Here is a 23233-nt window from a genome sequence, read left to right on the forward strand (position 1 = left end):
AGAGTTGTTGTGGATCTCTCGGTGGCCAAATGGCCCAATTCTGCTCCTATACTTATGGTCTTATACGGATCATGTATATAACCCTCTCAGTGGGCTTGTACACAAACTTGGCTTATTAGCTAGATCTGCTAAAAGCCACGTAACTTGACGGTAAAAAGGCCAACTTTCATAGACAATATATGCCTGGTTGTCTGTATGATCTTGGGTTCAACCAAACAGGAACATTGTTATGTTCTGATTAAAGAAACCTCAGTTTGAGCAAATGCTCTGTAGATGCTGCCCATATGCAATTGCTAGTGGCCAGAGAAAACAGACTGAACACTGCATAAAATTATAAAGGAAGTATATTTACAAATTTATGCTTTACTAAAGAATTAATAGGAAAAAGAAAATTTAAAAGGGCCCATTACAGTTAACCTAGTCCAATGTGCACACTGACTATCAGAGCTCATATTGCAGTCGTCTTTTACTCGAGCACTAGACCCACGGTCTGTATGAAAGCACATACCACATTCCGAACTTTCCTCGAAGTCCAACTTGAACATGCTGGCCCTCTCTAGGGTGTATTGCCCCTTCCTCCTCAGAGCCATTCACCTGCACAAAGCACTTTGTGCAACAGGGACTCTCCTTCCAACAGCATCCTGCGGCACCTCCCCTTCTGTCCCGCTCCACAGCTCTCACCGAAGGCCCCTGAACCAGACTACTGTCCTTCAGAACGCTCTTCCTCACAATCTGGATTGGCTGACACATGTTCTTAAATTGGCCCCTTAGCTGAAGCCAGAACACACTTTCCAGAATGGTACACTGCTTTTGCAGAAAACTGCTAATGTAAACTACCTCATAGCATAGCAGTAGGAATATTAACCAGGGCATTACATGCATGTACAAGAAGTGATATTGTTTAATTTGGCATCATTCTCTGCTAATTTGAGGGCTGAAAGGCCTGCTCCTGTGCTGTACAGTTCTTCCTTACAACCCACATGTAATCTGGGAGAACTGATCCTCAAGAGAACAGTTCTCCCACTCAGGAAGGTGACGGGTGGGGGGGCAATTTCTGTGGTCAGAATCGTCTGTTGTCTTCCGGCACGGTCCCAGACTAGAGAGTTTTAACCTGTACAGTGATCACAACCCTTTAGTAAAGAGAAACATTAAGTGTTTCTTTCTACACGTACCAGGCAATTAAGGGTTTATATTTTTGAATAATCTTCTGGCTATCTTCCTTCCCTTCCCCACCTTTTTATTCTGGCCCCTTTTGATTTTCAGTCTGAAGAAGGGCCTCAGTCCAAAATGTTGACTGATTATTCTGTCCTACCATTGTAATAGAGATAGTCTCTCTTGCCCTTACCTCCCACCCTATCAGACTCCACATCCAATACATTATCCACTGCAACTTCTGCCATTTACAAAGGAATCCTACCACTAAACGTACCTTTACTTCCTTCCCCCACCTGGGTCACTTGCCCGTAAGTCCCTCCCCCCTAGTCTCTAATCTCCATCCTGGCACTTATCCCTGTAAGCAGCCTCCTCCCTCAGCTTTATTCAGGACCCCAAACAGTCCTTCCAGATGGGGCAACTCCTCACCTGCCAATCTGCTGCGATTGTCTATTGTGTCTGGTGCTCCCGATGTGGCCTTCTCTACACTGGTGAGACGCTGTAAATTGGGGGACCGCTTTGTCAAGAGCCTCCACACCATCCGCTACAAGCGGGACTTCCTGGTAGTCAAACAGTTTAATTCCAATTCCCATTCCCAATCCATGGTCTTCTCTTGTGCCGAGATGAGACCACCCTGGATGGAGGAGCAAAGACTTGTGTTCTTTCTGGATGGCCTCCAACCTGCTGGCACAAACATTGATTTCTCTTTATGGTGAACAAAATTCCAACCCCCCCCCCCCCCCCCATTCCCTAATCGGACCTTTTGCTATTTCTCACCACCAGATCCTTTCTGTTCCAGCCCTCGACCTTTCCCACCCACATGGCTTCACCTCTCACCTTCCAGCTAGCTTCTTTCCCCTTCCCCCACCTTCGCATAGCCCGTGCACCTTATTAACAACAGAATGCAGAATGAAGTGTTGCAGAGAATGTGTAGAGCAGGCAGACAAAAGGTGCAAGGGCCTCACTGACGCCGATTGTGAGGTGAAGATTCCAACTTGTCGTACTGGGGGACTGTTCTGTAGTCTTATAACAGCCGGTTAGAATTTTTTTCTTTAGCCTGGTGGTGCCTTGCACGCTGTTCATACAAATCAAATCATTGCAGTGTATTGAGGTAGAACACAATGCAGAATAAAGTGTGTTAGTTGTATAATGTCTGGGGCGGGATTGGTCTTTGTAAGGTCTGGGCTGAGTGAAGAGCAGTGAGAAGTGTAGTTGCAGTAACAAGCTGGGAGGTGAAGGGTGCAAAAGGTAAAGGCTGAAGAAGGAAGAATCTAATTGTAGACCATGTAGACAGTAGACCATGGGAGAAAGGGAATGCGGGGGACAAGAGGGAGATGATGGGCAGGTTGGAAGAGAAGGGATAAGAGGGGAACCAGAACGGGGAATAGAAAGAGAAGCGGGAAGGGAGAGAAATTACCAGAAGTTGGAGAAATCACTGTTCATGCCATCAGGTGTATTATTATTATTATTATTATTATTGAGTTACAGTGTGGAATAGGCCCTTCCGGCCTTTTGAGCCATACCACACAGCAACCCCCGATTTAATCCCAGCCTAATCACAGGATAATCTACAATGACCAATTAACCTATCAACCTGTATACCTTTGGACTGTGGGAGGAAGCCAGAGCACCTGAAGGAAACCCACACAGTCACAGGGAGAGCGTATAAATCCCTTGCCAACAGCGGTGGGTGTTGAACCCAGGTAGCTGGTACTGTAACCACTATACCACCATAACGCCCACGGTTGGTGGCTACCCAGGTGGAATGTGAGGTGTTGCCCCACCAACCTGAGTTTGACTTCATCGTGGCAGTAGATGAGGATGGATAGACATGTCATTATAAGAATGGTAAGTCCGATTTGAATGGATAGCCAGCTTTTTGCAGCAGGCAGAGCGAAATGGCTTGACAAAGCCTTCTTGCTTCTGCCCCCTTCCTTTCCAGTCTTCATGAAGGGCCTGTGGCCGAAGCTTCAACTGCTTGTTGCCCTCCATGGATGCTGCCTGACCTGCTGAGTTCCTCCACCATTTTGTGTGTGCTTTTCAAGATATCTAGCATCTGCAGAATCTCGTGTCCGTGAGAAGCTTCGGGAACTTGAATTGAGAACTGCTATGGTTTAGTCACAACATGCTTCTGTAGAGGAATGCAAATTGAAGTTTGTAAATTCTTTTGAGGGTTTTGTGCATCTGCAAGTTTAAAATTACTTGCATGGTTTTCCTAACTCTATTCAGTCCCACTTGTTTAAACGACGATATTGGTTTGTTTTCGAAGAGCCACTGATGTTCCAGATCTTCCCCAGAACCAACTCGGTGCAGGATGAGTCAGAAAGCTGTAGCTTCACTTATCACTGTGGAGAGCTGTTCTCAAAAATCTAAGGCCGGGCACCAGTAGATAATTGAGGGAATGTTGCAACTTGGTGAGACCCACCATAAATTGGGGGACAACTTCATGGACACTGGGGGACAAGTTCCTGAAGTTTCTAGTGGACATCAAGTACCTTCAAACGAGGCTTCCTGGTGGCCAAACATTTTAATTCTCATTCCTGTTCTACATGTCGGTCCATGGTCTCTTCTAGTGCCAAGGGTGGAGGAGCTACAGCTTGTATTCTGAGTAGCCTCCAACCTGATGGCATGAATGTTGATTTCTCCAGTAAACAGATTCTCCACCTCTCTCCCCCCCCCCCCATTCCCCACTTTGACTATTGACTTCTTCCCCTGGGTTGCATCCTCCTTCCCTTTCTCCTATGGTGTACTATCAGATTCCTCCTTCTGCAGCCCACGTTGCTTCACCTATCACCTTCCAGCTAGTCTCTCTTCCCTCCGCCGCTGTTTAAGAAGGGCTCTAAAAATAAACCAGTTAGTTATCGCCCAGTGAACCTCGCACAGTGGGAAAATTATTGGAAGGTATTCTAAGTGACCAGATATCTAAGTATTTGGATAGACATGGACTGATTAAGGATAGTCAGCATGGCTTTGTGCACGGTAGGTTGTATCTAACCAATCTTGTAAAATTTTTCAAGGAAGTTACCAGGAAAATGGATGAAGGCAAGGCATTGGATGTTGTCTACACAGACATTAGCAAGGCATTTGACAAGCTCCCTTGTGGGAGGTTGGTCAAGAAGGTTCAGTCGCTCTGCTTTCAAGATGAGGTAGTAAATTGGATCAGACATTGACTTCATGGGAGAAGCCAGAGAGTGGTAATTGTCGAGTCAAACTTGAGTTTCTGGAAAGTATTGGGACCTAGAGGCAAAAGAAAATAAAATTTAAAAGTAAGAGCAAGAATTCAGTGACAGACCATATAGAATCTACTGCCTGAGGGCTGCTTCTGCCTGGAACATTTGGGCAGACCCCGCAGCGTCACAGCAGCAGTCCGGGAGCAGCGTTGGAATCTGCGGTAAGATGCCAAACTTTAAATAACTTCATGGAAAAGAGCACTGCTGTCACTGCGCTTGGGTTAGCACTAACTCCGCCATGGGGATCATCGCGTGCAGGCACTGCTCGGAAACGGCACGAGGCTTAAGAAGAGCTCGCGAACCTTCAAGAGAGTTTGCCCAGTTTGAAACTATAATGGTTGGAGGCCATGATGGTCAATTAGAGAAATGGAGGCTCAGGTCCGAATTCGCCTACAAAGTCTGAGAGGCAGCCAGTTTTTCCACCTTATGCCTAATGACTTATTACTTATGACTAGACTAATGACTAAGGACTTATGACTGATTACTTATGACAAATGACTACTGACTAATGAAACTATCAAACTGCAAAAGATAAACACACTTGCAAAAGATAAAAGGGAGAAAAAAGGAAAAGTTGTTTAGTCATTGTGTGGAATCCGGTTTAAAAAAAACCTTCGGGTAGGCGCATTTGATCCCTTTCAAGTGGGGAAGCTGCACGCGTTCAAAGAAGAACAAGAACTCCGACTTGGCAGTAATAGTTGGTTGCCTCTCTGATTGGAGGCCTGTGGCTAGTGGAGTGCCTCAGGGATTGGTGCTGGGTCTGTTGCTGTTTGTCATCTATATAAATGGTCTGGATGGTAATGTGGTTGCTGGATCAGCAAATTTGCAGCTGACACCAAGATTCGGGATGTAAGAAGGGTATCATGGCTTGTAGAGGGATCTGGACCAGCTGAAAAAGTAGGTTGAAAAATGGCAGATGGAATTTAGTGCGGACAAGTGTGAGGTGTTGTACTTTAGCAGGACCAACTAGAATGTGTCATACGCAGTGAACGAAAGGGCACTGAGGAGTGTGGTAGAACAAAGGGATCTGGAAATACAGGTCCGTAATTCATTAAAAGTGACGTCAGGGGTAGATAGGGTCTTAAAGAAAGCTTTTTGACACATTGACCTTCGTAAATCAGGGTTCTGAGTACAGGAGATGTTACGTTGAAGTTGGTGTGGCCTAATTTGGAGTGTTGTGTGCAGTTTTGGAAAACCTACTTTTGGAAAGATGTAAACAAGATTGAAAGAGTACAGAAAAAACTTACAAGAGTATTGCTGGATTTGGAAGACTGGAGTTATAAGAAGAGATTGAATAGGTTAGTCCAATCACAAACAAGAAAATCTGCAGGTGCTGGAAATCCGAGCAACACACACAAAACGCTAGAGGAACTCAGCAGGCCAGGCAGCACCTAGGAAAAGAGTAAACAGTCGACGTTTCAGACCAAAACCCTTCAGCAGCACTGGAGGGAAAAAAAGCTGAGGAGTAGATTAAAAGGTGGGGGAGGGGAGAGAGAAACACAACGTGAGAGGTGAAACCTGAAGGGAAGGAATGAAGTAAAGAGCTGGGAAGTTGATTGGTGAAAGAGACAGAAGGCCATGGAAGAAAGAAAAAGGGGGAGGGGGACCAGAGGGAGGCAATGGACAGGCAAGGAGGTAAGGTGAGAGAGGGTAAGGGGGGTTGGGGAAATGAAGCCGAAGGGGCATTGGGGGGCATTACTGGAAGTTTGAGGAATCGATGTTCCTGCCATCAGGTTGGAGGATACCCAAATGGAATATAAGGTGTTGCTCCTCCAACCTGAGTGTGGCCTTGTCACGACAGTGGAAGTGGCCGTGGATGGACATATCAGAATGGGAAGTGGAATTAACATGGCAGCTACAGGGAGATCCAGCTTTTTCAGGCAAACTGAGCAAAGGTGCTCAGCGAAGCGGTCTCCCAATCTACATAGGCTCTCACCAATATACAGGAGGCCATACCAGGAGCACCTGACACAGTATATGACCCCAACAGACTCAGAGATGAAGTGTCGCCTCACCTGGAAGGACTGTTTGGGGCTCCGAATGGTAGTGAGAGAGGAGGAGTAGAGGCAGATGTAGCGCTTGTTCCGCTTGCAGGGGTTAGTGCCAGGAGGGAGATCAGTGGGGAGGGACGAATGGACAAGGGAGTGGCATAGGGAGCAATCCCTGCCGATAGTGGGTGGTGGGGTGCACCCCTACCACCCCACCAGCCTCCGTGTCCAGCACATAATTCTCCGAAACTTCCGCCACCTCCAACACGATCCCACCACCAAGCACATCTTTCCCTTGGAAAGAGAAGTTTGGATAGGTACTGGAATGGAGAGTTCTGGTCCCAGCGCAGGTCAGTAGGATTAGGTAGTTTAAATGGTTTGGTATGAATTACATGGGCCAAAGGGCTTGTGTATGTGCTGTACTTTCCTATGACTCTATGATGTAAACATCAGGAAGGTGTGGAGTGATTTCACAGCCATTATCAATACTCTTCAGAGATTGGCTGCCTGGCATCAGCATCCATAACCAGGACTAGTGATCTGCACCAGCTGCTCGTACGACCATCCTCCACCTGCTCCCGTGGCTTCTCTTGACCCTGATCAGTAGGGGTGGGGGTATTCGATAAGCAGGTGTTACACCTTGCCCCGTGGTGATCCGCAGGCTAGCAAAGGGTTGGGAAGGAACACCTTCCACCTCCTTTTGTAGAGGCGTCTCTCCACCCTGCCACCCACCATCAACTGGCACAAACCAAATAATCACTGGTGGCAGGCTGCAAGTGTCGCCACACTTCCAGCACCGACTTTGCGGCCCCACAATTTGCTAACTCTAACCCTACGTCTTTGAAACCGGAGCATTCTGAGGAAATCCACATGGTCACAGGGAGAACATACAAACCCCTTACAGACAGTGGCAGCAATTAAATCCAGTTTTCTGGAGCTGTAAATGCATTGCGCTGACCGCTAAGCTACAGTGCTGCCAAAGCTCCCGTCTCCTCAGTCCCACCCCACTGTCAGCCTGGCAACATCATTATTTTGGGGTGTTTCCATAACCAGGACAGTCATCCACGAACGCACTATCTGAATTGGCTTTAGGGGAAGGAACTGGTTACAAAGCAGACTACGAGCATCCAGTAATCTTCCGCACTCCCTCTTCATCCTTGCCTTCCCCCCCCCCCCCCATCTGAAGCTAAACCCCAATTTTCTCTCCGTCCAATGATCTGACCGACCTAGTTTCTGCCTTCAGAACTCTCCTGGGACAATCCCCACATCTTCACCGATTGACTGGACTTCGACAACTGGCACTTGTTCCTCAGTCACACTATATTTACTTGTGCACAAGGGAAAACAGCACGTCACCAAACTGTTCTCAAGCTTCAACAAAGAAATTCCATTTTTATACAGAAGTTAACTAGTTGGATACAGATATTGATAAACGTGTTCATGTTCAAATTCCTTATTTGCATGATCACACAACAATAATACCATAAGACCCTAAATCATCAAAGTAGAGTTGGGCCACTGGTCCCATCGAGTCTGCTTCACTGTTCCATCATGGCTAATTTGTTATCCATCTCAATTCTCCTGCCTTCTCCCTGTAACCTTTAATGCCCTGATTAATCAAGAGCCCATCAGCCTCCACCTTAAATATGCTTACTGACTTGGCCTGTACAGACGTTTTTCCTGATCTGTGTTCTAAATGGATGTTCCTCTTTTCTGATGTTAGGCCCTCTGGTCCTAGACTTCCCTACTATAAGGAACATCCTTTCCATATCCACTCTATCTAGGCTTCTTAATATATTATAGGTTTCAATGAGATTTCCCCCTTCTTCATGCTCCCGATTCTTTTAAACTCCAGTGAGTACCAGCCCAGAGCCATCAAAAGCCCCTCCCTCCTATGTTAACTCTTTCTTTCCTGGGATCATTGTCGTGAACTTCCTCTGGACCCTCTCCGATGCCATAACATAATTTCTTAGATAATAGGCCCAAAACTGCTCTCAGTACTCCAAGTGCAGTCTGACCAATGCTTAGGCTTTTATATTCTATGCCTCTCATGAGGAATGCTAACATTGCATTTTCCTTTGTTACCACTGACTCAACCTGCAAGTTAACCTGCGGGGAATCCTGCACTAGGACTCCCAAGACCCTTTGCATCTCTGATTTTTTTTAAATTTTTACTCCATCTAGAAAATAGTCCACACCTTTGTTCCTTCTATCAAAGTGCATGTCCATACACTTCCCTACACTATATTCCATCTGCTGTTTCTTTGCCCATTCTCCCAATCTGCAGTAAGTCCTTCTGCAGACACTCAGCTTCCTCAAAACTACCTGCCTTTCCATCTGTCTTCACATCATCCACAGACTTGGCCACAAAGCCATCAACTCCTTCATCCAAATCATTGACATACAATGTAAAATGAAGCGGTCCCAACACTGACCCCTGCAGAACACCGCTATTCACCTGCAGCCAAACGGGAAAGGCTCCCTTTATTCCCATTCATTGCCTCTTGCCAATCAGCTACTGCTTTATCCATTGGCGCTTATCTTGTTAAGCAGCCTCACGTGTAGTACCACGTCAAAAGCCTTCTTAAAATCCAAATAAACAACATTCACTGATTCTCCTTTGTTTATCCTGCCTGTTATCATCTCAAAGAATTCCAACAGATTTGTCAAGCAAGATTTCACCTTTCGGAAACCATGCTGATTTTGGCCTCTTGTGTCATGTGCCTCCAAGTACCCCAAAACCTCATCCTTAATAACAGATTCCAACATTTTTCCAACCGCTGAAGTCAGGCTAACTGCCCTATAATACCCTTTATTCCGCCTTACTCCCATCTTAAATAGTAAAATCATTCCAGGATGTAGTGATTCTTGAAGGATCATTACTAATGGCTCCACAATCTCTCTAGCTCCTTCTTTCAGAACCCTGGGATGTAGTCCATCTCGTCCAGGTGACTTCTCAGCTTCCAAAACACCTCCTTTTTAATAGCAACAACACTTACTTTTGCCTCCTGGCACTCTCACATTTCTGGCATACTGCTAGTGTGTTCCACAGTGAAGACTAATGCAAAATTATTATTCAGTTCGTCCCCTTTACTACCTCTCCAGTATCATTTTTCAGTGGTCAAATAATCTATTCTCATCTCTTACTCTCTCTCTCTCTCTCTCTCTCTCTCTCTCTCTCTCTCTCTCTCTATATATATATCTGAAAAAAAAGTTTTAGTATCCTCTTTTATATTATTGGCTAGCTTAGTTTCATAGTTCATCCTTTCTCTCTATTGCTCTGTCTGCTGGTTTGTACAATGCAGGTATTGTAGTGTGATTCATAATTATGCAAATAAGGAATCTTCGGGTGGGGCGCCACCTTAATGTAGCGGTTAGCTTAATACTATTACTGGGCCACTGTCTGTAAGGAGTTTGCACGTTTTCCCCATGCCTCTGCTTTCCTCCCCATTCCAAAGAATTCCAGTTTGGAGTGGGGTGGGGGTGTGACATGCTGACACTTGTGGGCTGCCCAGATCAGCACAATCTCCACTGATTTGATCTGTCACAAAACAGCATATTCACTGTATGCTTTGATGTACACATGACAAATAAAATTAATCTTTATCTTATCATAATAGGACACCATTCAATAACTTAATTTGCAGTACTGTGCAATAGTCTTGGACATATATAGATACCACTAGGGTGCCTAAGACTTTTGCACTGTACTGTATTTGTCAACGTGAAGCGGGGATCAGGTTTGTAAACCTGACAGGAGCAAAGGAAGTTGGGAATGGTGATGGTGGAGCACCACGAGAGAGGTTGTGGGACAGGTGGCAGAGAATGAGTGCCAGGGCCCAGGTGGGAAGGGGGGCGTGGGTGCAGACTCACCCAGCCCTAAGATCAGGCAAAGTCATTTGATTCCAAACAATTGGTTTATTATTACAGAATGTCTCTCAGGTGCTTCTCTCTCCCTTTCTCTTTTCATAACCATGATTCCCCTCTCCCTGCCCCCTTCCCACTCTCAGTCCTCAACAGAGACCCAGATCGGAATCAGGTTTATCATCACTCACGTATGTTATGAAATTTGTTTTGTGTGGCAACAGTACAGTGCAATACATAAAATCACTACAGTACTGTGCAAAAGTGTTGGGCACCTTAGCTCTATATTTATTTTTATATTTCAAAAAAAAATTTAAATATATATATGTGTGTGTGTGTGTGTGTGTGTATATATATATATAAAATATGTGATTTAAAGAGAAGTCTGAATCTGAATTTTGCCTGGGCTGACTACATGCTCTGTTAACTAGCCTTGCCTACACATGATCTTATCCCTTGCCTTATCCTGACTCACCTCCGTTGCCTTTGCCCTTTCCTGACTGTTTTCACCCAGAAGCTGATACCCTCTGCCCTGTGTTCTCCACCACAGATCATTGTCACGGTTTGGAAGAAGGATCAGGAGAAGGCCGAGGTGCGGGAGCATGGCTACCTGACCATCCTGCAACACCAGAACCCTTCCAAGATTTTCAGGGAAGATCAAAGCACTTTCAAAGCTCAAGGTACGGCAATGATGGGGCAGCCAACAGTACAGATGAATGAACACAGAGGCCGTGTATCTTCACACGGTTAATAGTCAGTGGTAAAAGCTCTGATCCTATGTTCCTTACTGTTCAGAATAAGGTTTAACACTGACTTGTGTGGCATGAAATTTGTTGTTTTGCGGCAGCAGTACTGTGCCAAGATGTAAAAATTATTTGAATTTCTGGCCCATGTGACCAATTTTACTAAACCGTACATCTTTGGAACGTTGGAGGAAACCGGAGCACCCAGTGGAAACCCACGCATCACAGGGAGAACATACAAACTCTTGCAGACAATGGTGGGAATTGACCCGGGTCACTGGCACTATGCTAACCACTAGGCTACAGTGATGCCAATTAACTGTAAAGTACAAAAATAAATAGTCCAAAGAAAAGGAATAATGAGGTAGTGACCATGGAATAATGGACTATTCCAAAATACGGCGGAGAGGAACTGGTAGTTATTGAGTGTGGGTACCGCCACCCTAATGGAAGTAATGAGAAGAGGGCATGTTCCAGGTGATAGGTGTCCTGCTTGCAACGCTGCCTCTGAAGGCATCCTCAGTGGTTGGGAAAGTTGCGTCCATGACAGAGCTGGTCGAGTCTATAACAGTGATCAAAGTTCACAGTAAATTTTATTGTCAAAGTACATATATGTCACCGTATGCAATCTTCAAAGGTTCATTTCACTATCAAAGTGTGCATGCAGAGCACAACTCTGAAACGTCTTCTCCAGATGGCCGTGGAATACAAAACAAATGTAAGTAGTTGAAAGGAAGGTATCAATTTGCCCCCAGCACAAAAAGAAAAAGAAGCAAAAACTCACAAACCCCAACAGCCCCAACTCCTCCCTTGCACAAAAACTATAGATCACCCAAACCCCCAGGCTGCCAATTCGCAACAAGAAAGAATGGGCAAGAACACGAAAAAGAACATAAGAGCTGAAAGAAGCCAATGTGAACTACAGTCCAATCCCTAAACTTCAGAATTCTGATAACATCTCCAAGAGCATCGAGACCCAGCAGCCCTTCTGATGGCTGCAACTTGAACCTGTGGCCTCTTCTCTGAGAAGCGCTCGCTCTCCTCTGCATTTGCCTCAATGTTTTCAATCTGCCTCGACCCTTCAATTGACAAGAAATATAGTCGATCATGGTCCGTCATCTTGTTTCCGAGCTTCTCCTTGTAGTAGCTCGTCGTCGCATTTCTCTCCTGGAGTTTTCTCCGACATCAGAGTGCTAGCTCACTCGATCAAACTACAGACTAAGTCCCAGGCTCCAACAGCTTCAAAAAGAGAATTAAGATAAGAAGAATAAGTAGAGGATGTAGAAAAGCTGAAATAATTGAGTACTTGGAAGATCTCACCCAAGGAATCATCTTGGTGCCATCTTGACCAGAAACATACCTGTGGGAATACTCAACAATTCTATAGAATAGTAACTCTAACAGGATCAATGAAAGACTGCCCAATGAGGGTATTCAACCAGAGTACAGATGACAATAGACTGTGCAAATGGAAATATATTTTAAAAATTTAGCAATAAGTATTGAGAACATGAGATGAAGAGTCCTTAAAAGTGAGTCCACTGGTTATGGGAACACTTCGGTAATGGGGCGAGGGAGTTTTTTTGTCTTTTATTCAAAGGCCTTTTCTAACATCATCTATATGTTTACAGGTAATACTAGCATTAAGGCCACATCTCAAATAACGATGAGCCAGATTACAGGAAAGAGATAGGGTACTTGCTAATGTGGTGTCATCTCATCTGCTGTTATGCTGCAGGTGCTTGGGTCCTCCATCTCTGTATAGGATTCTTCATTGCTGTTTCTATAACCATTTTTTTTACCAGTCTGGGTTGTTAGCCCTTAGTTGAACCCTGAACCTGGAGGACTGGCCTCTACCCTTTGACCTGTTTGGTATGGGTGACCCTACCAAGAGTCAAAGCACAAGGCCCTGACTCCAGTCAACACAGTTCTCTGGGTCATTGAGGCACGCAAGCCTCCAAACCTCACCACAAGCTTGTGGTTCTCTTGGAGGAATATGGCTTCATGACAGGGTGTTACTAAGCTCAATGTCAGCAAAGCAAAAGCTTGGGTTGTTGACTTCAGGAAGGAGTTAGTGCACAAGCTCCTGTCCACATCGATGATTCTGAGGAGCAGGTGAAGAGCTTCATGCCCCTCGGAGTGAACTTCACCTAGTCCAACCACGGTGCCACAGCCAAGAAATCTCACCAATGCCTCTGTTTCCTCAGGAGGCTAAATAAACTTGGTATGTCCCAACCAACTCCTTTCCACATTTCAGCTTGCACCAGACCTTCCCATGTTGGCCTGACACTTAGATCACTCAAACCTCACTCTAGGATTAGGTGGACAGGCCTCGAATCTGCCTCTCCTCCCTCTGCTTGGCCCGAATATGCCTCGACCTCACACCCGCGGGCTTCAACCTTGACTCAGCTGCACCTTTACTCACCACTCCATTGTTTATGTTGATGTTTTACCCTAAACTTCACCAGAAAAAGTGTTATTAATAAAGTATTTAGTGTATTCTTTCTTTTGTTTGTCGCCAGTAAGTAGTCGCTGGGTTTCACCAGCACCATCTTAAACCAAAAGTTTAAGATCACGAAATAAGCAAAAGTCTGTCATGACAAGCTGAAAAATGAAAGTAGTTGTGAATACTGATTGGAGAAATTTAAGAAAAGTCACAGCATTATTTTTTAAAAAGATTTGTGGTGATAAACTGTGTGCTGGCCATGAAGCAGCAGAGAAATCCTTTGACCAGTTTGCCAAGATTGCCACTGATGAAAATCTAACCTGCTGAACATTTCTGATGGTTGAAGGTAAACAACTGTCTCGTGTACAGTTATAAAACTAATATATAATGCTACCTCGGGGTATTTGTATATGTAATGTAAATAGATTTTATGTTTACACTTGCGTTCCCCCCCAAGCTGTCTCATTATATAGATTCAACTATTACAAAAATCCAAAATTGGAAACAAGCATTTGGGATAAGGGATAAGGAGAGGTTGCAGGGGTATGAGGGAACAATGCTACAGGGGTGGGGGGTGATGGAATTGCTCCCCTGGGAGCTGAATAGCCCCCTGTGTTAAATGTACTTTGGGGTTCTGTGTAATGTCTTCGGCCTCTCTTTCTGCCCTCTCCGCAGTGAGTACACTATTAACAGTACTACCACCTCCTACAGTCAAGTGCCAGCAGCTCAACGTGTCGGGCAAACAGCTGACAGTGGTCAAAGGTAAGAAGGCAACTCGGCCGCAGCTTGACATGGTGGTGTGGGGCGCGCTCTTACTCCATCCCCCCCCCCACCCTCCCTTTCTTGTGTCCCTGCTGATCGCCTATCCAAGGCTAAAGGATTTAAATCCGCCATGTTTTTAAGCAGCTGGCGATCACGAGAACTGAGCCCGCTGTCAAGTGCTTCGTCGGTCAATCCTCCATTCCCTGATCCGCATGCTACCCCGCAAAAAAAGCAAACCACTGGTGACTCTTCTGCCAAAAATAAGAAAAACTTGGATTGATCTCTGCTCTTAAAACCCCTGGGTTTTGACAGTGTAAATAGAGCATAAGACAGCACAGGAAGATCCCTTCAGACCATACCATTGTGCTGAACTGATTAAGCTAACGATACCTAATCAAATAATCCCTTCTCCCTGCACTTGGTCCATGTCCATTCACTTGCCTAAGAGCCTCTTGAACATCTGTGTTGTATCTAACTCCACCACCTGTCAGCCCATTCCAGGCAGCCCCCAAATTAAAACAAAAACCTACCCTGCGCATCCCCTTTAAACATTTAGCCCTGCCAGTCAATAAAATCATAGCCGACCTTTCACTTCAGTGCCGCTTTGCCGCACTAATCCCCAGTCCCTTCGTTTCCTCTGTATCCAGGGACCTGTTGATCTTAGGCCATAAGACATACAAGCAGAATTAGGCCCCACAAGTCTGCCCCACCATTATTTTGACCAAGTCTCCAAGACCCTATTGAGTTAAGGGTTTCAAAGGTGCATCGCTCTCCTGGTGAAGAACTTGTCCTGTCTGAATGGTGGAGTTATTTTGTGGCTGTGATCACTTTGTGTAGCGACCAATTCACTTTAAAAGACTTAATTATGGAAAAGACAAGCAATCAGTCGAGCTGCTCTTTTTCCCCGCACTGGAGGCCTACAAAGATATGGGTAATAGTTACACCAAAGTTTAAGGATTTAACTTGTCTTCAATTGTTTCACCCACAGTCCAGTCAGTTTCTTTGTTATGGAGTCATACAACACAGAAACAGGCCATTTGGCCACGCCAGCCAAGATTCCCATCTACATCTGCACTTGGACGATGTCGCTCCAAACCGTTCCTATCCGTCTACCTGTCTAATGTTAACGTACCTGCCCCAACCACTTCCTCTGGTTGCTCGGTCCATATTCTGATCACCCTGTGGGTGGAAAAGTTGCCCGTCAGTTCCTTATGAAATCTCTCCCTCCCCACTGTAATCTGGTGCCCTACCTATAGGGTGATTTTATACACCTCTAATAAGATCACCTCTCAATTCTCTTATGCTCCAAAGAAAAAAGTCCCAACCTGCTCAACCTCTCCTTATGACTGAGTCGCTCAAGTTCTGGCAACATCCTCGTAAAGCTCCTGTGCACCCTTTCCAACTGAGCACCTGTGCACCTGTGCACCTTCCCATTAGCAGGGCGACCAACACTGAACACATTGCTCCCAATAGAGCCTCGCCAACATCTTGTTACCCACCTTGCCCTCACTAGGCTTGAAGGCTGGCTCTCCCCTTCCAACCCCTGCGTGAGTCTTTGCATGTGTGCACTTACTGTCTCACGACGCTTGCTTGAATACCACGCTGACCTTGAACTGCTCCTTACCTCCACACGCCTTGTGCTGTTGGCTTGTAGCTGTCCCACCTCTTTCTACCACTTTATATTTTACCAGTCCTAACTCAGTGTCAAACTTTGCAAGGTGCTGCAGTTTCATATTGGATGCACTATTTAATGCAATAATTATTAATCGGAATGCAATATTTTAAGTGCTTTGGCTGTTGACACAGTGACGATTGTTGAAATGGCTGCTCTTTCTCCACCCTGATAGTGCTAAACACCTCCTCTCAAGAGGTGATCTCCATCCAGGATGTGCGGATCTTGCCAAACTTTAACGCCAGTTACTTGCCCATGATGCCCGACGGTTCCGTCTTGCTCGTAGACAATGTCTGGTGAGAGCTGCCTCTTAACGTCTTATCGAGCTGTATGACGGGTTCTGCAAAAGATGCGGCGCTCCCGGTCAATCTAGGGGGCTGGCTTGGCCCCTGCTGCTGCTCCTTTCAGCCCAGTACCCTGCCTCCAGTGTGCACTGAAGGGATTGGTTAACACCCAGGGCTACTGGGGATTGATTCCCCTGGTACCTTGATGGAGGAGGGAGTGTAAGGGAGAGGGAGGGTTCTTATTAAGGGGTATGAGAGGAGGAGCATTGGTTTGCAGAATGGGCTCAGGATTGTTAGGTAGGCAGTAACGGGAAGAGTGTTTCATAGAAAGATGAGCTTTCTTTGGACCCCCACCACCCAGGACATGCCCTCTCATTACTACCATCAGGGAGGAGGTACAGGAGCCCGAAGACACACATTCAATGTTTTAGGAAGAGTTTCTTTTTCTCCGCCATCGTCTGTCTGAACTGTCCATGAACACCACCTCACTATTTTGCTCTCTTTTTGCACTATTTATTTACTTTTTATATATTTCTTCATGTAATTTTGGCATATTTTAAGTATTGCACTGTACTGCTACCTCAAAACAAATTTCATCATATACAGTACTGTGTAAAAGTCTTAGGCGCACACCCACACACACACAATGTGGAGCAGAGAACGAGTTTATAAATCTAGGGGGAGCAAAAGATGTTGGGAGTGGCAATGGTGGAGCACTGCAGGAGGGGCATGGAGCAGGTGGCAGAGAAGGAGTCCCATGGGCTGGTGGTGGGGGTGCATACACGCCCAGCCCTGAGACACCAGGCAAAGTCATTTGATTCCAAACAATTGGTTTATTGATCATTACAGAATGTCTCTCTGGTGCTTCCTGCTCTCTTCCCTCTCCCTTTCTCTTTTCCCAACCATGATTCCCCTCTCCCTGCCCCCTTCCCACTCTCAGTCCACAATAGAGACCCAGATCAGAATCAGGTTTATCATCACTCACGTATGTCATGAAAATTGTTGTTTTTTGCGGCAACAGTACAGTGCAATACATAAAATTTCTACAGTACTGTGCAAAAGTCTTGGGCACTCCAGTATGTATATACTGTATGTGCCAAAGACTTGTGCGCAGTATAGTATGCCAGTGATAGTAAACCTGACTCTGAAGACAACAGAACATACAAGGAAATGTGTCGGTTTACATCAGCAACCAACATGGTCTGAGTATGTTCAGGGGCAGCCTGCAAGAGCCAGCATGCTTGCTTGGCCAACACAGCATGCCCGCAACACAGTAGCTCTCACCCATATCTGTCTTTGAAACTTGGAAGAAACACAGTCACCCAGAGAAAACTGGTGGTCAGCGGTCCAAACCCCTCACAGACAGTGGTGGGAATTGAACTCGTCACAGGCACCATAAAGCGTTGTGCTAACCGCTGCGCCGTTTGTTCATGGGTGTTACTAGCTAATGGGTGCAGGAGGATTGGTGTTTGAGGAGGGTTGTTGCTCGGCTGAGAGGAGGAGTGGTTTGCAATGTGGGCCTCAGAGGGTTGTCACCTGGGGCACAGGACAGGTTGGAATACTGTACCCAGAGTAGTAGAGGAAGATTGGTGGGCGAGGGAATGGAGGCTGGAGTGTTACGTTGAGGGAGGCGTGGGTGGCTGGCAAGTAGTGCAACAGTTAGAGTAACACTCTCACAACACCAGAGATCTGGGTTCTGTTCCGTCGCCGACTCTGCACGGGATTTGTGCATTCTCCATGGGATCATGTGGGATCCCCCCCCCCAAGCACTTCGGTTTCCTCTCTCGTTACGGGTTAGGGTTACTAAGCTGCGGGCACGCTACGGTGGTGCTGCAAGTGTGTAATGCTTACAGGCAGCCCCTCAGTCCGTGAGGGTTATTACTACACATAACACACTTCACCGTATGTTTCAGTGTGCATGTGACAGAAAGCTAATCTTTACTTTCTGGAAACCACTGGGAGTCACCAATAGAATCAGCTTTGGTCCTTAGTGTAACAGAGGTGGGCTCCCTACATTGTCCAAGCGATGATTCAAACTTGCCTTTTTTATTATGAAATGTTTCTCCGGAGAACATTATCAGAAAGTATTTGACATCAAATCACACATCATTTAAAATTCAGAAGGATTCACAGAATGTCCAAAGTGGATCAAAACAGGGGATTCCAGTTTGGGAAAGGCCCATCCCTGCCTTATCCATGGCCCTCTGCCCCCTCTGGGTTTGCATCACATAACATTTATTCCTATTCCTCCTCGCTCTAGGGACCTAAACAGTCCTTCCAGGTGAGGCAAAGTTTCACAGTTGCCTCCTCTGGCCTCGTGCTGCATTCGGCGCTCCAGATGTGGCCTTGTCTACTTTAGCGAGACCAAGCTCTGGCTGCATGATCATCTGTAGATGACCAGTGCAAACTTGCACCCAGCTGGCTGTGGCCATCCTGGACTTTCAAATGCAGATAATTTCAACTCCCCTTTCCATTCTCACACTGATCTATCCATCCTCAGCTGCCTCTACCGCTAGGTTGAAATCCAGCACAAACTGGAGGAGCAACACGTTGTGGACTGTCCATCTGGTTGGTCTAAAATGGTACGAGTATTCAGATATCACCCCTCTTAATCCCCTCTCCCCTCTACTGTTCTTCTGGCCCTTTCACGTTTGTCTTCTTTCTCTCACACATACCCCTAGTACCCCTTCACCCATCTTTGGGTATCCCACCTCCTGGTTCCCTCCACCCACATCACACACAGAGAACCACCCTCCTGTTAGTTCCGACTACCCTGCATCTCTCTCCTGAAGTTTGCCAGTCTCAACTCCGTTACTTATCAGGGTTCAACACTGATAGTGTTTATCTCCCTCCAGAAGATGTCTCCGACCCTCATACTCCCCTCCCCACACCTCACCCTGTTTTCCCTTTTACTTCTCTGTCTTTCTCCCTGTCTGTCTCTCTCTCTCTCTGTCTTCCAAGTCCACTCCTACTCACCTGACACTATCTATGGATTTTCTCACTCGCCACCCCCCCCCCCCCCTTTCAGTCAATCCACCACCTCCGAGTTCTTCCTCACCATCCACCTTCCTTTATACTGGCCATCTCCTCTCTCAGATCTCCATACAGGTGAAGGGCCTTGATGTGATACACCAACCGTTCATTTTGCCACTACAGACGCTGCCTGACCCCTGAGTTCCTCTGCCTTTTGGTGTTGCTTTTCATTTACTTGTGGGTGGTTCAGTCACTGCTAAAGTCAGCATTTACCATCCATCCTACCCCCGAGGTGAATGGTTTACCCCTCCACATTGAGGCAATCATGTGGCTATCTGGCCTTGAATTTTTGGTCCACTGGCTTGTGTTTGCTTTGGATGCAATCCCGTCCTCGCCTGTATTTCCCTTAAACCTCCCTCACATCCCCATCAACTCTTCCCCCCCCCCCACCCTGAGAATCTACCCTCACCCACTCAAAGGGACCGATTAACCCAGCAATCTCTCAAGTTGTTGGAACTGGAGCATGCGGGGGAAGCCCACACGAGAGAGGAATGTACAATCTCCTCGCGCAGGCAGGCAGGCACGCACACCCACCCCCTTCAGTCCTTGATGAAGGGTCTTGGCCTGAAACACCAACTATTCATCTCCTCTCTGTAGATGCTGTCTGACTTGATTTCCTCTAGCACTTTGTGTGTGTTTCTCCTGGTGAATCTCTTCCATGCTCCCTCCCGTACTATGGCAGCTTGAACTGTACTTACTACTCAAGTGCTGTCCAACCAATCTGTATAATCTGCTTAGTGTTTTATGTATTCAACCTCACCTGCTGCTGCACCTCGGGGCATCTGAGTTTGAAGTTCAATCCCAGCACAGTCTGTAAGGAGTTTGTACTTTAATGAGTGTGTGGATTTTCTCCAGGCGCCCTGGTACTGGTTGGTAGCTTCATTGGTCATTGCCATTTGTCCTGATATTAAATCGGGGATTGCTGGCCGGCATGCCTCGTTGGACCAAAAGTGTCTTTTCCATGCTGGCTAGGCCATATCTGGAGTACTGCATACAGTTCTGGTCACCCCACTGTAGGAGGGATGTTGAGGCTGCGGAGAGGGTGCAGAAGAGGTTTACGAGGACGCTGCCTGGTTTAGAGGGCATCTACTATCACTGGATAAACTTGGGTTGTTTTCTCTGGAGCGTCGGAGCAAAGGAGATCTGATAGAGGTTTACAAGATTATGAGAGGCATAACTAGAATGGACAAGGAGCATCTGTTTCCTGGGGTAGAAATGTCCTATACCAGAGGGCGTGCATTGAAGGTGAGAGTGGGGTAGGTTCAAGGGGGATGTGGGGAGCGAGTGTTTACTTAGAGTGGTGGATGCCTGGAATGTGCTGCCTGGTATGGTGGTAAAGGCTTTTACGAAGCATTTGGATAGGCACATGGATGTAAGGAAGATGGAGGGATATGGAAGGAGGGATTAGTGTTTGTTTTTTTGATTTGTTTTTAGCTGGACCAGCACAACATTGTGGGCTAAATGGCCTGTTCCTGCGCTGCACACTTCTAAGTTCTTTGAATCTCTAAATAAATGTATAAAATGTCTAATCTGACCAACTTTCATAGCAGTTTATTTACTTAACTTCATCAGCTGCTGCTGTAGGTGTCTCGAGATAAATCGTCCATCCTTCTAAATTCCCTCAGTCCTCATTTCCAGTTTTGTGTATTCATTCACTGACATACAGTGTGGAGTAGGCCCTTCCAGCAGGAGTTGAACCAGGGTCGCCTGTATTAGAAAGCGTTGTGCTAACCACTACGCTACTGTACCACCCAGTTATCCCACTGTTTAACTTGCATGTTCCTGACATTCCTGAAGGATGATCAGGTCTGCCGGGTTATATTCCTTCCCCTCTCCCATCTTCCTGCTCTGGCTTCTGTCCCATTTCCTTTCCAGTCCCGACGAGGGGGTCTCAGCCTGAAACATCGACTCTTTATTTCCACTCCACTGATGCTGCCTGACCTGCTGAGTTCCTCCGGCACTTTGAGTGTTGCCCAAGATTTCCAGCACCTGCAGAATCTCTTGTGTACAGTTCCAATCCCTGCTTTCCCAAAGTTGGCCAGCGCAGGAGAGCCATCCGAGCTCCTTGTAACTCCCCCAATCCCTAGCACCCTGTGTCTTCAGCAATGGGGATCCCCTCCCCACATCCCTTCTCCTCAAGGTGCTCTTGAAGGACCATGTACTTCTGGACAAAGTGGGCAAAGTAAATTCCTCGAGTTTTATCCTTCGTCCAATGACCATGTGGGCTTCCCCCAGACACTCCCCTTCCCTCCGACATCTTGACGTTCAGGGTCAACAGGGTAATTGCCTGCTGTAAATTGTCCTCTCCAGTGTATGGGTATGGGGTCGAATGTGGGAAGGGGGAGTAGATGGGGATAAAATTAGATGGTCCAGTAGTGTAGTGGTTAGCACAGCGCTTTACAATACAGGTAACTTGAGTTCAATTCCCATCACTGCCTGTAAGGAGTTTGTACATTCTCCCCGTGACCACGTGGGTTTCCTCCGGGTGCTCTGGTTTCCTCCCACAGTCCAAAGACGTACCAGTTGGTAGGATATTTATTGGTCATTGTAAACCAATTAGGCTAGAGTTAAGCACACTCACAAAATGCTGGTGGAACACAGCAGGCCAGGCAGCATCTATAGGAAGAAGCACTGTCGACGTTTCGGGCCGAGACCCTTCGTCAGGACTAACTGAAAGGAAAGATAGTAAGCGATTTGAAAGTAGGAGGGGGAGAGGAAAATGCGAAATGATAGGAGAATACCAGATGGGGTGGGGTGAAGCTGAGAGCCAGACAGGTGATTGGCAAAAGGGACCCAGAGCTAGAGAAGGGAAAGGATCATGGGATGGGAGGCCTAGGGAGAAAGAAAGGTGGGGGAGCACCAGAGGGAGATGGAGAATGGGCAGAGAGAGAGAGAAAAAAAGGGAAGGGGGGGAAAATTATATAAGGGATGTGGTAAGAAGGGGAGGAGGGGCAATAACAGAAGTTAGAGAAGTCAATGTTCATACCATCAGGTTAGAGGCTACCCAGCTGGAATATAAGATGTTCCTCCAACCTGAGTGTGGCTTCATCTTGACAGTAGAGGAGGCCATGGATAGACATATCAGAATGGGAATGGGACGTGGAATTAAAATGTGTGGCCACTGGGAGATCCTGCTTTCTCTGGCGGACTGAACGTAGGTGTTCAGCGAAACTGTCTCACAGTCTATGTCGGGTCTCATCAATATATAAAAGGCCACACTGGGAGCACCGGACGCAGTATACCACACCAGCCGACTCACAGGTGAAGTGTCGCCTCACCTGGAAGGACTGTCTGGGGCCCTGAATGGTGGTCAGGGAGGAAGTGTAAGGGCAGGTGTAGCACTAGTTCCGCTTGCAAGGATAAGTGCCAGGAGGGGGATCGGTGGGAAGGGATGGGGGGGGGGGATGAATGGACAAGGGAGTCGCGTAGGGAGCGATTCCTGTGGAAAGTAGAAGTGGGGGGAGGGAAAGATGTGCTTGGTAGTGGGATCCCGTTGGAGGTGGCGGAAGTTACGGAGATTTATACGTTGGACCTGGAGGCTGGTGGGGTGCTAGGTGAGGACAAGGGGAACCCTATCCCAAGTGGGGTGGTGGGAGGATGGGGTGAGGACAGATGTGCGGGAAATGGGAGAGATGCATTTGAGAGCAGAGTTGATGGTGGAAGAAATGAAGCCCCTTTGTTTAAGAGGAAGACATCTCTTTCGTCCTGGAATGAATAGCCTCATCCTGAGAGCAGATGCGGAGGAGATGGAGGAATTGCGAGAAGGGGATAGCATTTTTGCAAGAGACAGGGTGGGAAGAGGAATAGTCCAGGTAGCTGTGAGAGTCTGTAGGCTTATAGTAGATATCAGTAGATAGGACGTCTCCAGAGATGGAGACAGAAAGATCAAGAAAGGGGAGGAAGCTGTCAGAAATAGACCAGTTAAATTTGAGGGCAGGGTGAAAGTTGGAGGCAAAGTTAATGAAGTCAACGAGCTCAGCATGCGAGCAGGAGGCAGCGCCAATACAGTCGTCGATGTAGCGAAGGAAAAGAGAAGGACGGATACCCGGATAAGCTTGG

General features: G+C 46.7%; 1 protein-coding gene across 1 annotated transcript in view; it reads left to right on the forward strand.

The window, feature by feature from the left end:
* The window catches only part of trappc14 (trafficking protein particle complex subunit 14), a 76819-nt gene that overhangs the window by 24446 nt on the left and 29140 nt on the right, over positions 1-23233 (forward strand). The window contains exons 3-5 of the mRNA XM_059975158.1: positions 10785-10914; positions 14099-14185; positions 16033-16153. Coding sequence (XP_059831141.1) covers positions 10785-10914; positions 14099-14185; positions 16033-16153 — 338 coding nt within the window. The remainder of the gene's footprint in view (positions 1-10784; positions 10915-14098; positions 14186-16032; positions 16154-23233) is intronic.

The sequence above is a fragment of the Hypanus sabinus genome, chromosome 7, assembly GCF_030144855.1.
Source record: "Hypanus sabinus isolate sHypSab1 chromosome 7, sHypSab1.hap1, whole genome shotgun sequence".
Taxonomy (NCBI): domain Eukaryota; kingdom Metazoa; phylum Chordata; class Chondrichthyes; order Myliobatiformes; family Dasyatidae; genus Hypanus; species Hypanus sabinus.